This window comes from Parambassis ranga, chromosome 18 (assembly GCF_900634625.1).
Source record: "Parambassis ranga chromosome 18, fParRan2.1, whole genome shotgun sequence".
Taxonomy (NCBI): domain Eukaryota; kingdom Metazoa; phylum Chordata; class Actinopteri; family Ambassidae; genus Parambassis; species Parambassis ranga.
The window spans coordinates 10,578,050-10,593,254 of record NC_041038.1 but is presented as its reverse complement, the minus strand read 5'-3'; the positions used below and the strand labels follow the sequence as shown (position 1 = coordinate 10,593,254).

General features: G+C 47.6%; 1 protein-coding gene across 4 annotated transcripts in view; it reads left to right on the top strand.

Moving 5' to 3' along the window:
* The first annotated feature begins 187 nt into the window (after positions 1 to 187).
* Positions 188 to 15,205, top strand: part of chd3 (chromodomain helicase DNA binding protein 3) — a 31,209-nt gene continuing 16,191 nt past the window's right edge. For 2 of the 4 annotated variants that reach the window (XM_028428687.1, XM_028428686.1), the window contains exons 1-31: positions 188 to 705; positions 3,263 to 3,387; positions 3,480 to 3,668; positions 3,737 to 3,864; positions 5,641 to 5,879; positions 6,022 to 6,155; positions 6,232 to 6,361; positions 6,571 to 6,752; positions 7,266 to 7,535; positions 7,627 to 7,830; positions 7,906 to 8,129; positions 8,214 to 8,345; positions 8,490 to 8,586; positions 8,705 to 8,896; positions 8,980 to 9,180; positions 9,260 to 9,397; positions 9,569 to 9,690; positions 9,789 to 9,962; positions 10,161 to 10,302; positions 10,576 to 10,707; positions 10,875 to 10,992; positions 11,231 to 11,355; positions 11,447 to 11,678; positions 11,897 to 12,081; positions 12,503 to 12,680; positions 12,772 to 12,858; positions 13,133 to 13,218; positions 13,667 to 13,800; positions 13,887 to 14,031; positions 14,776 to 14,938; positions 15,025 to 15,164. In XM_028428687.1, the coding sequence (XP_028284488.1) occupies positions 540 to 705; positions 3,263 to 3,387; positions 3,480 to 3,668; positions 3,737 to 3,864; positions 5,641 to 5,879; positions 6,022 to 6,155; positions 6,232 to 6,361; positions 6,571 to 6,752; positions 7,266 to 7,535; positions 7,627 to 7,830; positions 7,906 to 8,129; positions 8,214 to 8,345; positions 8,490 to 8,586; positions 8,705 to 8,896; positions 8,980 to 9,180; positions 9,260 to 9,397; positions 9,569 to 9,690; positions 9,789 to 9,962; positions 10,161 to 10,302; positions 10,576 to 10,707; positions 10,875 to 10,992; positions 11,231 to 11,355; positions 11,447 to 11,678; positions 11,897 to 12,081; positions 12,503 to 12,680; positions 12,772 to 12,858; positions 13,133 to 13,218; positions 13,667 to 13,800; positions 13,887 to 14,031; positions 14,776 to 14,938; positions 15,025 to 15,164 (4,914 nt within the window). In that variant the 5' untranslated portion in view covers positions 188 to 539. The remainder of the gene's footprint in view (positions 706 to 3,262; positions 3,388 to 3,479; positions 3,669 to 3,736; positions 3,865 to 5,640; positions 5,880 to 6,021; positions 6,156 to 6,231; positions 6,362 to 6,570; positions 6,753 to 7,265; positions 7,536 to 7,626; positions 7,831 to 7,905; positions 8,130 to 8,213; positions 8,346 to 8,489; positions 8,587 to 8,704; positions 8,897 to 8,979; positions 9,181 to 9,259; positions 9,398 to 9,568; positions 9,691 to 9,788; positions 9,963 to 10,160; positions 10,303 to 10,575; positions 10,708 to 10,874; positions 10,993 to 11,230; positions 11,356 to 11,446; positions 11,679 to 11,896; positions 12,082 to 12,502; positions 12,681 to 12,771; positions 12,859 to 13,132; positions 13,219 to 13,666; positions 13,801 to 13,886; positions 14,032 to 14,775; positions 14,939 to 15,024; positions 15,165 to 15,205) is intronic. The other 2 variants (XM_028428689.1, XM_028428688.1) reach the window with 2 other exon arrangements.

The following is a 15,205-nucleotide window of genomic DNA, read 5'->3' as shown; positions in this document are numbered from 1 at the left end:
AGATTTGTGTCGGGGCTCTGCAATGCAGAAAGCAAGAGTGTGATCTTGCAAAGTGACACTGACACCAGGAGAGTGGGTCTGATTCGTGACTGATCCGGACTTGGAGAGAGAGAGAGAGAGAGAGAGAGGGAGAGGGGGGGCTGACAGAAAAGAAACAAACAAGTAACAATGTAACTTACATGCAGTCACACACCCCTTCTTCTTGTAACAATGTGTACGTTTTTAAGGAGGGAGGGGGCGCGCAGAGGGAGAAAGAGAGACGGAGAGAGAGAGAAAGGAGGAGGGGGGTGCGTTCTGAAATAATATAGTCAGCCATTTTTTTATGTAAGGGGATTTTTTCTTATTGGGGGGGTTGTTAAAAAATAAATATAAGGAGGGCGGCCATCTTTGTTGCTCTGCCTAGTGTAAAATATTCCAAAACGCCCCCCACTTTTTTCTGTGCCGATTTGAATATTAAATAAATATCATACATTCGCGCAAGAATACGCTTCTTTTTCTTTTTTTTTGAATACAAGGACGGATCCGATGACAGGAATATAATGTCCTCTCCTCTCCGGTCCTGTGAGGAAGACGAGGGCATGGTGGTTAATTCCGAGGGAGGAGATTTTGATGAAGAAGACGGAGACGACGGAGACCTAGACGAGAACGCAAGCGACATAAACTCGCCGGCGGCGCCTCGGGAAACTGCAACAGCAGCCGCGCCAGGTACAGTAACGTAGGGGGGGAAAAACTGGCGGACAAAGTCGGGAGCGCGCGTAGCACACCAAATACAAAACAACACTTTTTTAAGTAGCACTGACAACAACAACAACAACAACAACAAGAAAAAAAATGTTGGCTTCGGGTGGAAGTGTAGCCGCAGTTTGTTGCCCCCCCCCCCCCACCCCAGCTCCCTTCATATCCTCTCTCCAGATCCAAAACCAGAGAAGGATCCGAGTGCGCGCAGATATTAAAACAATAATAGTTTACAGATTAGATTAGATTAGATTAGACGCGTGTTGCAGCAGATGAACCCCGCAGAACACCTTTATGTTGCAGCTACAAGAGTAAAGCGACGAGAGCGCGCTTTGAAAACTCCAAAAAAAATTGCACAAAACAATCCGACAGATGTGTGTTGTGCACGTCCTCTTCACCTCCCGACAAAGTTTCTACAAACTAACTTCCATCAGAAGTTGCAGCTTGTTTGTCCCCTTTCTGGGGGTAATAAGGTCGCCCTGAAGGGTAAAAAAAAAAAAAAAAAAACATAAAGCTCCACGACTGGCAGGAAAACATGGACTCCTCTCATGGCTGCAGGCTACATAATATTTGATTCTGCAGGAGATGAGTGTGAAATCGTGGTGTGAGACAGACAGGAAAGTCGTGGCAGGTCAGATAGGACCGTGCTGCTGCTGCTGCTGCGTGCTGCTCGCTGTCAGGACAGAAAATGTGCGAGTTGCTCCTTTATTTCTGCTTTATTATCTGGATGCAGCTGCAGGACTATTGATCCGGGCTGTCTGCATACCTCTGACATTCTGGAAGTTTCTGTGACAGTGAACTTGCGGCGGGGTGGCATGCAGTGAAAGTAAACACACACACACACAGAGAGCTGAGCAGGGCTGCACTTTATTATCTGCCATAATCAGGAGAAAATGGAATCAGCCTTTTGTCTTTTAATGAGCCCCGGACCCGCCGCCATGCCTCTGCCTCTGCTTCTGCCTCTGCCAGACAGATAAATCAGTGTCGGGCTTCCCGTCGAGGACCTTAACCCCCGCCACGACCTTTCGCAGCGGTCACAGCGGTGGTCGGAGTCCCGGGGTGGGAGTTGCAGAGCGGCAGGGAGAGAAGTCGTTCCAGTTCACCGCACCGGCGGCCTCTGAATCACCGAGCCCTGCGTGCGCGCTACTGCCGCCCCCGGCGTGTCTTCGGCGGCTGCACGCTGCACAGGATACGCGGGCTTGGTTGTTGGACGGGGAGGGAGTGAAGAAGAGGAGGAGGAGGAGGTGGTGGTGGTGGTGGTGGTGGGGGCTGCTGTTCTTGCTGCTGCTGCTGTTGGTGGGAGCGCGCATCAACAAAGGCAGGCAGACAATAAAAATCCGAGCAAACGCAGCGTGGTGGCCCGGCGGAGCCCGCAGCCCGTGTTGTGGTCACGCTTTAACGCTTTGCTGCTCCGTTATCTCAGTGAGGCTGCGGCTGCTGTCTCTCAGTTCCTCCCTTCAGATCACACACAGGGTCAGGGTGTGGGGGTTAAACTGTTCTCTCTGTGTGTGCTGAGATGTTACCCAGGTACCATGAGGATGAAGAGGTCTGACATCTTCCTCCCTTTTAAAGCAGATGCAGTCCTGGCCTTTGGACACAAGATCTCTGAAATGAAAAGTTCATGTTGACAATTGGAGGCTAATAATTAGCTCAATGCTAAGGCATAATACACAATAACACACATTTGAACTTCCTGAGGAACACTTCAAACACACACCACAAAGCAATAGGTCTGTCCCAGGCAGGTCCGTCACTTTTTGGGGTCCCCTGGAAACATGTTGTCGAAAAGGCAACACAACACAAGTGAAGTGTGTCCCAGGCAGGTGCATCACTTCTTAGGGTCCCCTGGAAACAGTTAGGTTGTCATGTGCATAGCTGAGAGTGTGTGTAGGTGTGTGTCCAGGTTTGGTCCGTCACTTTTTGGGGTCCCCTGGAAACATTTAGGTTTCTGTCAGTTACTGGAAGTTATTACCTGCCAAAAGCTCAAAGTGTGTCCTGTCACTTTTTGTGTTCCCCTGGAAACATGTTGTCAAAAGGGCAACACAAGACAACACAATGCAAATACAACACAAGTGAAGTGTGTCCCAGGCAGGTGCATCACTTCTTGGGGTCCCCAGGAAACATTTTATTTGTCATTGCTGCATTCAGTGCATGTCTGTATTTGCTGTTGGAAACCCACCACACAATATTTGCTATATGCATTTTTATAAATTCACATTTCTCATCTGAATTTATGGATAATTTCACATCGGGGGTGGTCACACTGTGCAGGCATGTAAACCAATTAAACCCACTAACACCAGATTCAAATCTCTTCAAATCTACTTAAAGCCTTCTGACGAACTGGGTCTAATTTACCACGTGTCATAATTCACACAAGGTCAGAGGTCAGCAAAGCCACAGCGGCTATCATGCAGCGTTTGTTGTGTGCAGTTATCTTCAGCGGGGATTATCTGGCTTGTTAGGAAGAAGATTATTGTTTGGCTGATTCTGATCGTTGTCTTTCTCTCTGCTCCTCCATCTGAAGAAGAGCCAAAGCTCTCTGACAGAGAGGTCCCGGTCAGGAAGAAAGGCCGGCCGAAGAAGAAGAAGGACACAAAGAAGAAAGACAAAGAGGGGAAGCCCGTCAAAGCAAAAAAGCGCAAGAAGATCGTGAGTTTGGAACGCTTGTCAGTCTGGATGTTGTCAATCTGACCGCCGCAATGGCATCATTTGTTTTTTTGTTTTTTTTGTCTGCTACACAGGACAGTGATGTAGAGAGAGAGTCGGACCGAGACAGAGACTACGGCGAGAACTCGGACAGCGTCGCCAGCGACTATGGCTCCGGTGAAAAAAAGAAAAAGAAGAAACACAAAGAAAGGAAGGAGAAGAAAACCAAGAGGAAGAAAAAAGAGGAGGTGGACCGAGACAGCAGTCAGGAGGAAACAACAAAGGTAAGGAAGTCTCCTTGAGGTCATCTCTGACATGTTAGCAGTCGGTCTGATCGGTGTTGTCTCCTCAGCAACCGATAGAGCAGAAGACCTCGGCCCAGCTGGCAAAGGAGTGGGGTCTGGAGGATGTTGATCATACCTTCACAGAGGAGGACTACAGGGAGCTCACCAACTACAAAGCCTTCAGCCAGTTCATGAGGTACGGCTGCTCTGTTTTCTCATGCTGTGGATGTGGACTGCTGGCTGCAGCTGTGAGTGACATCAGAGCTGAAACCTGGTCCAGAGTGCTTCATAATACCCCGTTCAGACTGGGGAAAAGAAATCTGGCTAAAGCAGGATTCGGGCCTATCCAGATGTTTTTTTTCTGAGTGTGAACACCTCGAATCCGGCTGTATCCAGTTTGAGTTCAATCCGGCTAGATCCACCCACGAGAGGTGGATCTAGCCGGATTGGCTCAAATGTGGCTCAGGTGTGAACGCAAATGTGGCTAGCAAATCTGGCTCGTGGCATGCTACTTTCGGTTAGCGACATGTTACTTCCGGTTAGCGGTGTGCTACTTCCAGTTCACGGGGCGCGACACGGGACAAAAAAACGCACGACGCATGCGCACACGCCGTCCTACCACGGCCTGAACGGACTCTGTATATTACGAGGCGCCACCTAGTGGTTTGGAGGACAGCAAACACGCTGGATGAAGTCGGATTGAGTGCGGACACAAGTGTGTGCTAGCCAGATTTGAAAATAGGTCTGAACGCATCCAGCTTAAAGGCTGTCTGGGCTCAATCCTACTCTAGCTGGAATGACTTTCTCCAGTGTGAACGGGGCCTAAACAAAGTTACTTTTTAAGATGGATGACCCAATAGCCTCAGAGCCATGTTCAGCTTGTAACCAGCTGAGGTGAGAAAGGAGCCGAGGAGTGTTTCTGTTACTTTTAAGTGCACTGTGTTTATCTTAAAAAGACACTTCCTGTGTCAGCCTGCACAGAATATACAGGTTTTCTTGGTGCTGGTTCAGGTTTAAGTGGCTTAATGGATGGTTTAAATATCCAAAAACACGGTGCATGTTACATGTTTTCATAAAGATAGTCCGCTGTGTTTATTTCTTCCTTTTTTTGTGGTTAATGCAGGACTTCAGCTGTTTACATGTAGTCAGTGTTTAGAGTGGGCGATGGTACTCTCCATCTTATAGGGACACAGTTTGGACTAACTTTATGACCTTTAATGGTCCCTTTAGTTTGTAAAAATGTGTGTGTGTGTGTGTGTAGCTCATTATTTACAGGAGTGTGCAAAGTGCATTGCAAGAAAGTTCACTGATCAGAAGTTAGTTATGCTGAAATCAAAACCATCTAAACAGCTGTGAAGGATGTCAGACACCAAGTGAGACTGGCTGCTATCTGTGCGGATGTCGACTCTGTGGTTTTGTTGTTTTTTTATATTCTTGCAGGGTTATAATGATTCATACTGTTTTCCTGCTACGAGAATCTCTACATATACAATAAAGCTTAATGTCAGTGGTGACTCATATGATGAGCCTCAGACTGCTTTCTGTGTGTGGCTACATGTCAAGTCTGCTGGCTGAAACCGAGCTCTTCTCCCTGTCTGACTAATAAGGAGACCTGACTACGATGAAAACATGACTTCACCGCGTGTGATAACAGCATTAGTTTCTCTGCTGCTTCTGTTTGCTGTGCTCGTTTGTCTCTGTTTAACTTTGACCAGCCTCATTCTGCGCTCTGCTAAATCTGCAGCACATTGTCACAGGCAGCTGGGGTTGAGTGCTGTTTCTCGGCCCTGTCTTCCTCTGGCAGCGGTGCTGACATAGTGTCAGCGGCAGCTCGAGCTTCTCTGTCAGTACCTGCTCTGATATAGTCATCTGTAAATCCTGGCTCATGTTGATCTTGTTGGTCTTGATGCCAAAAAAAAAAAAAAAAAGACATTAAAGACACCTGCCCGGCTGCTGCCTGTCTCTCTTTCAGGCCGATGATAGCCAAGAAGAACCCGAAGATCCCCATGTCAAAGATGATGACCATTCTGGGGGCCAAGTGGAGGGAGTTCAGTTCCAACAACCCCTTCAAAGGCAACGCCGCTGCTGTCGCGGCGGCGGCTGCTGCTGCCGCCATCGCTGTTGCCGAGCAGGTCTCTGCAGCGACCGTCTCGCCTGAGCCGCCGCCTCAGCCACCACCGATTAGAAAAGCCAAGACGAAAGAGGGCAAAGGTCAGCGGCCATCTTTAAATCTGTAACCCTCTGTCCCCTTTGGTGCTGCCTTTAACGGTTAAATCAATTCTAAAGTTTTAGAAGCTCTGGGTCACACACACATCAGTTCTAACTTCCGCCTGTGATCCTATTGTCCATCCAGGTCCAGGCTATAAGAAGCGCAGTAAAAGCCCCCGAGTCCCAGACAAGAAGAAAGCTATGGCCAAGGCTAAAAAGATGGCACCCATTCGCATTAAACTATCACCCATAGGTGCCAAGAGGAAGAAGAGCTGCTCGGTGAGTATAAAGCGCTGAAAACACTTTCGGTAGTGGAGATAAATAAACTGACGGCCGCGTTCTTGTGCTCTGTCAGAGCGAGGATATGGACGAGGATGAGTCTGAGCAGGAGGACTCCAGCGTTCACAGCTCCTCGGTTCGCTCTGACAGCTCCGGCCGAGTGAAGAAGAACAAGCGGGGACGGCCTGCCAAGAAGAAGAAGAAACGTAAGCACGGCCTGTTTGTAGGATGTACAGCACATGAACGATGGCGCAGTCAACACAGCATCTGACACATCCTGCTCCTGGGTCGAGTTTATATCAGAAAACCAGAGATAAAAGTGTATTTTGTTGATTGTTTTTGATTGTTAACATGAATTTAAAGCTACAATGTGGAGCTTTAAAGGAAAAATGACTGATTTTCTCTCTTGCCAAAGTTTCAGTCCCAGGTGAGGAGGAAGGAGATGGCTATGAGACCGATCATCAGGACTACTGCGAGGTGTGCCAGCAGGGCGGAGAGATCATCCTGTGCGACACCTGTCCTCGAGCGTACCACCTCGTCTGCCTCGAGCCTGAGCTGGACAAGGCCCCCGAGGGCAAATGGAGCTGCCCCCACTGTGTGAGCGCAAATACACAAGAGTCTCCTCCTGTTTTTCACATATTTATTTATCATTTTTCTTTCATTTGTATGGTTAGCATGTTAATTTTAACGGGTTTAACATTTATATTGGTCATTGTCCCAAAGGGATAGAAGACTGCACACAGATGGTTTATATAGATGAATCAGGTAGTTCTTTTTTTTAACCTTAACTCACCCAGAATAGCTTCACTTGGAGCGCTGATATATTTTTCATGAACTCCGTGCTTCACACTAAAAACAGTACCTGAGCAGCTCCACTGTCTGCCGCTCTCCTGAGTCCTCCTCCCTCTTATCTTATGTCTCTCAGTCACAGTTACACTTTCTGTTAGACTAGAAGAAATCAGAGCTGGATTCACTTTGACAGTTGGTCTTGTCAGGGGACCCTGGTGGTCTACAGGTGCATGTCTCTTGCCATCTCTCTGTCTTGTTCCCTGTCATCGCTGCTCCCAGCCAGAAATAAAAAAACGATCACATGTTTTTTTTTTTCCTCAGGAAAAAGAAGGAATCCAGTGGGAAGCAAAGGACGAGGACTTTGAGGATTTTGAAGAGGACAGCGAGGACAGGGTGATATCAGATGTCGGGGTCGGGGTCCCCACTGGGGCGGAGGAGGAGGATGACGACCACATGGAGTTCTGTCGGGTGTGTAAAGACGGAGGTGAACTGCTGTGCTGTGACACCTGCACGTCCTCCTACCACATCCACTGTCTCAACCCGCCGCTGCCAGAGATCCCCAACGGAGAGTGGCTGTGTCCACGATGCACGGTTAGCTCCTCCCTTCAGATTCTCCACCCATACAACGTCAAACAACTTTCACTACTTTCTGTTCTGATTTGTAAATATTTCCTTACTCCAGTGTCCGCCAATCAAAGGACGAGTGCAGAAGATCCTCCACTGGCGATGGGGTAAGCCACCACCTCCCATTCCTGTTCCACCTGCTCCTGATGCTCCACCCGATGCCCCACTGCCTCCGCCTATGAAGGGCAGAGCCGAGCGGGAGTTCTTTGTCAAGCTGACCGGGCAGTCCTTCTGGCACTGTACCTGGATCACTGAGCTGCAGGTGAGAAAGGAACAATCCTCGGCATAGAAAACCAAAATTTTAGTCACTGACTAACTTATTTCTTCACACTTTCAGCTGGAGATCTTCCACTCTGTGATGTATAGGAACTACCAGAGGAAGACAGACATGGACGAGCCTCCTAGCCTGGATTACGGGTCAGGAGGAGAGGATGAGAACGGAGTAGGGAAGAGCGAGAAGAGGAGGGCCAAAGACCCGCAGTACGCTATCCTAGAAGACAAGTACTACAAATATGGCATCAAGCCCGAGTGGATGATGATTCACCGCATCATCAACCACAGGTAAGGGGGGGCTGTGTGGATGAGGACGATGGATGCTAGCATCTGTACCGGCTCTCACTGCGCTGCACGTGTCTCATCCGGCAGTGTGGATAAGAAGGGGACGTACCACTACCTGGTCAAGTGGAGAGACCTGACATATGACCAGTGTACCTGGGAGAGAGATGACCTGGACATCCCTGACTTTGCAATTTACAAGGCCAACTACTGGAGACACAGGTAGGACTGAGGAGAACATCTCTGCTCAACTATTCTGAAACTGTTTTTCTCTATGTTTGAAAAGTCCGACCACCTGGGCAGTGGAAACGCAGCTTCAGTGTGGATGTATTGATTTTTAGCTGTAACTTTGTTGCTCTTAATAAGGGACAACATAATGAAGGAGGACCCAGATAAACCCAAGAAGATAAGGAGCAAGAACTCGGAGGGTGAAGATGAGTCTCCTGCGTCCCCGGTCACTGATGTGAGTGATCTGTATTTTCTTATTTGATGTTCTTAAATATGGTTTTATTTACTACAGATATATGACAGCAGTAATTCATCGCTCACTTCTTCAATTGTTTTTTTGATTTTTCATCCAGCCGACGATAAAATACGAGGAGCAACCAGACTTTGTGACTTCAACCGGCGGGACGCTGCATCTCTACCAGCTGGAGGGTCTGAACTGGCTCCGGTTTTCCTGGGCTCAGGGCACCGACACCATCCTGGCCGATGAGATGGGCTTGGGCAAAACCATCCAGACCATCGTCTTCCTTTACTCGCTTTTCAAAGAGGTACTGGACTGGCTCCGGTTTCTGTCATGTTCCAGCTGCTTCAGGTCTTTTCCAGTGTTCATTCTTCCACTATTTACCATCAGGGTCACACTAAAGGTCCATTCCTGGTCAGCGCTCCGCTTTCCACCATCATCAACTGGGAGAGGGAGTTTGAGATGTGGGCGCCTGACTTCTACGTGGTGACGTACACGGGAGACAAAGACAGCCGAGCCATCATCAGAGAGAACGAGTTCTCTTTTGACGACACGGCTGTCAAAGGAGGGAAGAAGGCCTTCAAACTGAGGGTGAGTACCGCCTAATGGAAGCAAACTTTATGAGAGGTATGATGTGACAAAACAATCAAGACACCGCCTCTTCCTGCAGCGAGAGGCTCCAATCAAATTCCACGTGCTGCTGACATCATATGAGTTGGTGACCATCGACCAGACGGCGCTTAAGTCCATCGACTGGGCCTGTCTGGTGGTGGACGAGGCTCACCGCCTTAAAAACAACCAGTCAAAGGTAAAGCAGCTGCTGTGAAAGCCCTGCTGTTAATACATTAAAGCTCCCCCTGGTGGACAATCTATGTAATGACATCCCTCCTTTTCTCAGTCATTAGTTTATTTTACTGTATAGCCCTTACTGTATAGCTGTTGATAATGATTTTTAAGTGTTTTCTTCTTTGTGTCTCAGTTTTTCAGGCGTCTGAACGACTACAAGATCGACCACAAGCTGCTGCTGACAGGAACGCCACTGCAGAACAACCTGGAGGAGCTGTTTCACCTGCTCAACTTCCTCACACCCAACCGCTTCAAGTAGGACTCCTCATCCTCTGACACACACACACACACACACACACATTCATACAAACTGCACAGCTTTGTCCCCACCGCCTCTCTGTTTGTCTGTCCAGTAACCTTGAGGGCTTCCTGGAAGAGTTCGCCGACATTTCCAAAGAGGACCAGATCAAGAAGCTCCATGACCTGCTGGGGCCTCACATGCTGCGGAGGCTGAAGGCCGACGTCTTCAAGAACATGCCCGCCAAGACGGAGCTGATTGTCAGAGTGGAGCTGAGCCCTATGCAGAAGTATGACACACAATATGGATACAAGATATTAGTCTGATATTAGATAAAATTCACATTTATTTTATTTAATATTTGTTTTTGGGCTTTCATTTGACTTCATAGTGAATTTGTGCCCTTTCTTTGTTTTGCTTGGTTTACTTGAGGATGTCTGTGTTGCATTGATCTTGTAGATTCATGATTTTGTGTTTTTGAATTCAGAAAATACTACAAGCTGATTCTGACCAAGAACTTCGAGGCTCTGAACTCCAAAGGTGGAGGAAACCAGGTCTCACTGCTCAACATCATGATGGACCTAAAGAAGTGCTGCAACCACCCCTACCTCTTCCCTGTCGCCTCCATGGTGAGGACAGATGAACACACACATTTTTGTCTTGTGAAGAAAACACTGCTGCTACTTCCTGTGTGCAGTCGAACTCATGTGTTTTGTCAGTTTACACACAAAGTTAGGTTTTTCACCTGGTTTACTTTGAGCTAATCAAGAATTGCTGAACAGTGACACCTTGTGGTCGTTTGTGGTAGTGTGGAAAAAAATCCATATTTAAAGTTCATGATGTGCAGGAAATGAATTATGCAGGTTAAAATTAAATCATATTTTTATCGTGTGTGTTTTTAGGAAGCCCAGAAAACACCAAGCGGTGCGTACGAGGGGTCGGCCCTCACTAAGGCTTCTGGGAAACTGATGTTGTTGCAGAAGATGTTGAGGAAACTCAAAGAGCAGGGGCATCGAGTGCTGGTCTTCTCACAGGTACACACACAAACACACACACACACAGCAGATGGATGTCCCCCCTGTGCAGATGGTGCATCAGTCCCATGACCCTTCCAGGAGGCTCTGCAGCATCAGGCTTTGATTCTAGCTGTGCAGCTGCAGAGATGGAAACAACATGAGCAGTTTTTCTCCTCTGTTTGCAGATGACTAAAATGTTGGACTTACTAGAAGATTTTCTGGACTATGAAGGTTACAAATACGAGAGGATCGATGGAGGCATTACAGGAGCGCTGAGACAAGAGGCCATCGACCGCTTCAACGGTGAGATCTGATGCATCATCTCTAAAAGTGTAGACGTGCACTTTAGTGAAGATTTGTTGTCATGAATTCTGATGGAGCATGTTTCACACATGATGCATTTAAGGACCATTGGAAAGTTAAGTGTTTTGAACATTTTTACACGTTCTTTCTATGAGGAATGGAATCAAATCAGTGATAATTATCAGTCACAATACTGATAAAAGGGAACTCTTCGTGTTCATTTCCTCTCTGTTTCCAGCTCCTGGAGCTTGTCAGTTTTGCTTCTTGCTTTCCACCAGAGCGGGAGGTTTAGGTATTAACCTGGCCACAGCGGACACCGTCATCATCTTCGACTCTGACTGGAACCCTCACAATGACATTCAGGTGCTGTTTCTTTTTTTTAAAATGAATGAGTCACTCCTTTATAAAATCCAAATCTGGACTGAAACCTTAACTCGTCCCTCTCTTCTCTCAGGCATTCAGCCGAGCTCACCGCATCGGTCAGGCTAACAAGGTGATGATCTATCGTTTTGTGACGCGAGCCAGCGTGGAGGAGCGCATCACCCAGGTCGCCAAGAGGAAGATGATGCTGACCCACTTGGTGGTGCGGCCCGGTTTGGGCTCCAAGGCCGGTTCTATGACCAAGCAGGAGCTGGATGACATCCTGAAGTTTGGGACGGAGGAGCTCTTTAAGGATGAAGGAGAAGGTGAAAATGACAGGTTTTTGGGTTCAAACTCGCTCTGAGATTTTTAGTAATGAAAGTCTGGCAGGCTTTTCCTCCTGAATGAAATTATTGTGTCAAACGTGTCTCTTTTTCATCATAGTAATTATTGATGATATAATTGCATGACAGGAAGATTTGCATTTGTTAAATTAGCCTGGAAGAACAAGAAAGAGTCATTCCCACTTTGACACGTTTGGCAGGAATGAAGAACAGTTCAAGGGACAAAGTTGAGGACGAGGGCAGCGTCATCCACTATGACAGCACCGCCATCGAAAGGCTGCTGGACCGAAGCCAAGACAACACTGACGACTCAGACGTCCAGAACATGAACGAGTACCTGAGCTCCTTTAAGGTGGCCCAGTACATGGTCCGAGAGGAGGATAAGGTGAGGGGCAAGCGAGAAGGAGAAAATGACACATATTGACACATATACTGGTTAGTTGTGGGCTTATATAAAAACTTTTTAAAAATATTTAAAAAAAAAGATTGTTGTTGAGTAACCCATTGTCATGTCACTCAAGTCATTGTGTAGTTTGTCCAGCAGAGGGTGCTCTAACTTTACAATATTCTCAGCACTGTCTGCACCACATGGAGCATCATAGCAGAGCAGGGAGACACTGCCAGCGTATATAAGATGATGACATGTTTAAAAAATATTATTCAGCATTTATCAATATCAAAATTATTTACATCACACACTCAGTTCTCCTGATTTCCGCCCTCTCAACCAGAAATGGTTAATCCTGATGATTGATACCGTGCTGGCTGCTTTAACCATCATATATACTTCATCTTTTCTGCTGCAGATCGAGGAGATCGAGCGTGAGATCATCAAACAGGAAGAGAACGTGGATCCAGATTATTGGGAGAAACTGCTGCGGCATCACTATGAGCAGCAGCAGGAGGATCTGGCGAGCAAGCTGGGTAAAGGAAAAAGAAACCGCAAGCCCGTCAACTACAACGATGCCGCACAGGAGGACCAAGGTAGAGACCCGTCACGGAGGATCTTTTCCTCTTCATAGTATGATTCTACACGACATGTCGACTGTTGACTGACCGCTGTGTTCTGTTTCAGAGTGGCATGCTGATGTGTCAGATAACCAGTCTGAGTATTCGGTGGGCTCAGAAGAGGAGGATGAGGACTTTGATGATCGGCCAGAAGGTAAAGAGAGAGAGAGACAGAGAGAGACATTGCAGCGAGTCGAGCTGATCGTGAACGATAAAAGTTGCCTCCTGTAACACAGGCTGTCATCTCGGTGTTAAATTACACTTTAACATTGATTTAGTGGTGCCTGGCAGAGCCAAACACAGATTAAAAACCAGGATCCACCTTCGTGTGCTTCAAGCGTGTCCCACATTTTTTTCATTCCTGGTGTATAAATCAGAGTTCATGAGATTCTTGAGATTACAGCTAATTTCCTTTTTTTTACCTACAGGTCGAAGGCAGTCACGCCGCCAGTTGCGGAACGACAAGGATAAACCTCTGCCTCCTCTTCTGGCCCGAGTGGGAGGCAACCTGGAGGTCTGTACATGTCTGGAAGTTTTCATTAAACTGAAATCCGTCAGCTTTTATTTAAAGAGAACTGGCACTCCGAGATGTTTTTCTAACAATCTGGCGAATAAAAAGGAATTATCTTAAATTAGAGATGGCAGCGCAGCTATTATATCTCCCAACAGCTCCGAACCTTCCAGGCTCATTCATCATCCTGATAATGGTGGACGTAATCATAATGGCCTGCATTGTTCAAGATGGGATTCGGAGTTTGTTTTAGCATTATCAGGCAGTCAGGCTTAATTCCGAAAAAGCTTTTGAAGGGTTTGAGAAATACACACAAGTCTGTAGGAAGTTTTCTTGTTCTGGCATTTTAATTTATTGTCCATTAGAATAATAAAAGTAATAAAAAAATACACACAGCGTCTGTCAGGTTGCCTCGGGAGGATCCTTGATAGCCTGTTATTCCCTTCTGCAGGTTCTGGGCTTCAACACACGCCAGCGCAAGGCTTTCCTGAACGCAGTGATGCGCTGGGGGATGCCGTCTCAGGACGCCTTCTCCTCTCAGTGGCTTGTTAGAGACCTCAGGGGCAAAACCGAGAAGGAGTTCAAGTAAGTAACAGAAAAATACACCGAAAATATCGCCTGATTCCTTCAGTCGAATCATCTTTTTTGTCCGTCCTCTTCTTCTTTGCCAGAGCGTACGTGTCTCTGTTCATGCGACACTTGTGCGAGCCGGTTGCTGACGGGGCCGAGACGTTCGCCGATGGCGTCCCAAGGGAGGGTCTGTGTCGCCAGCCGGTCCTCACCCGTATCGGCGTTATGTCACTTGTCAAGAAGAAGGTCAGAAAAAAGATTTCACTTCAGGTGTAATTGATACATTTTGGGGGCCTAAGAGTCAGGTTTAGAAAACCAAGGTTTCTGGTTGGTGGTCTTGGACGTGGAGCTTCTGGTTCATCTTAGGGACGAGGTCAGCAGGGCTGACAGGGCTGCACTGATGACTCCCATAGCTGCTTAACGTAGCCGGCTCCTCCTATACTGTGACGGGATTTGGAAAACAGAGGCCATCACCTTGATGGAGACCTCGCTGATTTAGAGACTGTTCGTTGGTGTGTGGTTGGCAGCTGTGGACCCAGGTCTGCCACAGAAATCTGTCATGGTGTGCCACATAAATGGCAGATTAGCTCCCGACATGTTGTGTGGCATCGCTGGAAGGAAGTGTGAGGTTGAAAGTCGGGTTCGGGTTTGTGCCTTCCCCCCTTCTACCTTCTGTCTCAAGTAGCAATGCCAGCCAAAAAACACATTTTACACAGTTAATTGGACTTCCATACCGACTCTTTGTTGTGAAGAATTCATCCATGACATCTATAAAAATGTTTTGATTGCTCTGCTACTTTCAGTTTGTCAGTTTATTTTGGTTTATCCAAACATCTTCAGTCCACAGCTTGTTCAAACCTGCAGATCCGTCCCACAGGGAATGTGTGATATACTGCCAGGTGCACGGGGCATGTGGGTGGTGTGTTTAAATGAGCTGGTATTAGCCGAAGTGAGTGTGTGCCAAGCTTTCTTGTGTGTGTGTGTGTTCAGATCCAGGAGTTTGAGCACATCAACGGGCGGTGGAGTCTTCCAGAGCTCAAACCTGAGGTCGGCTTAGACAAATCCTCCTCCAGGGCCTCCTCCCCTGCCGTGAAGACCGCCACACCCACCCCGGATGCCAGCTACAACAACACTCCCTGCACCTCTAAGCCAGGTAACAATGCACACATACCTCAGATCCAGCAGGGGGCGCGTTAAGAGTGTCAGTTATTTACTGAGATGCGTATGAACTTTATGCAGCGACACCGGCTCCAGTAGAGAGGCTGGAGAAGAATGGAAGGGAGGCAGAAAAAGAGGAGGACAAGGAGGAGGTGGAGGCCCCAAAAGAGAAGGATGAAAGGAAAGAGGTGGATGGCAACAAGGCCAGAGACGCTGAGGAGGTGGGACAGGAAACAGAAGCTGTGAATGGATGAAATCATTT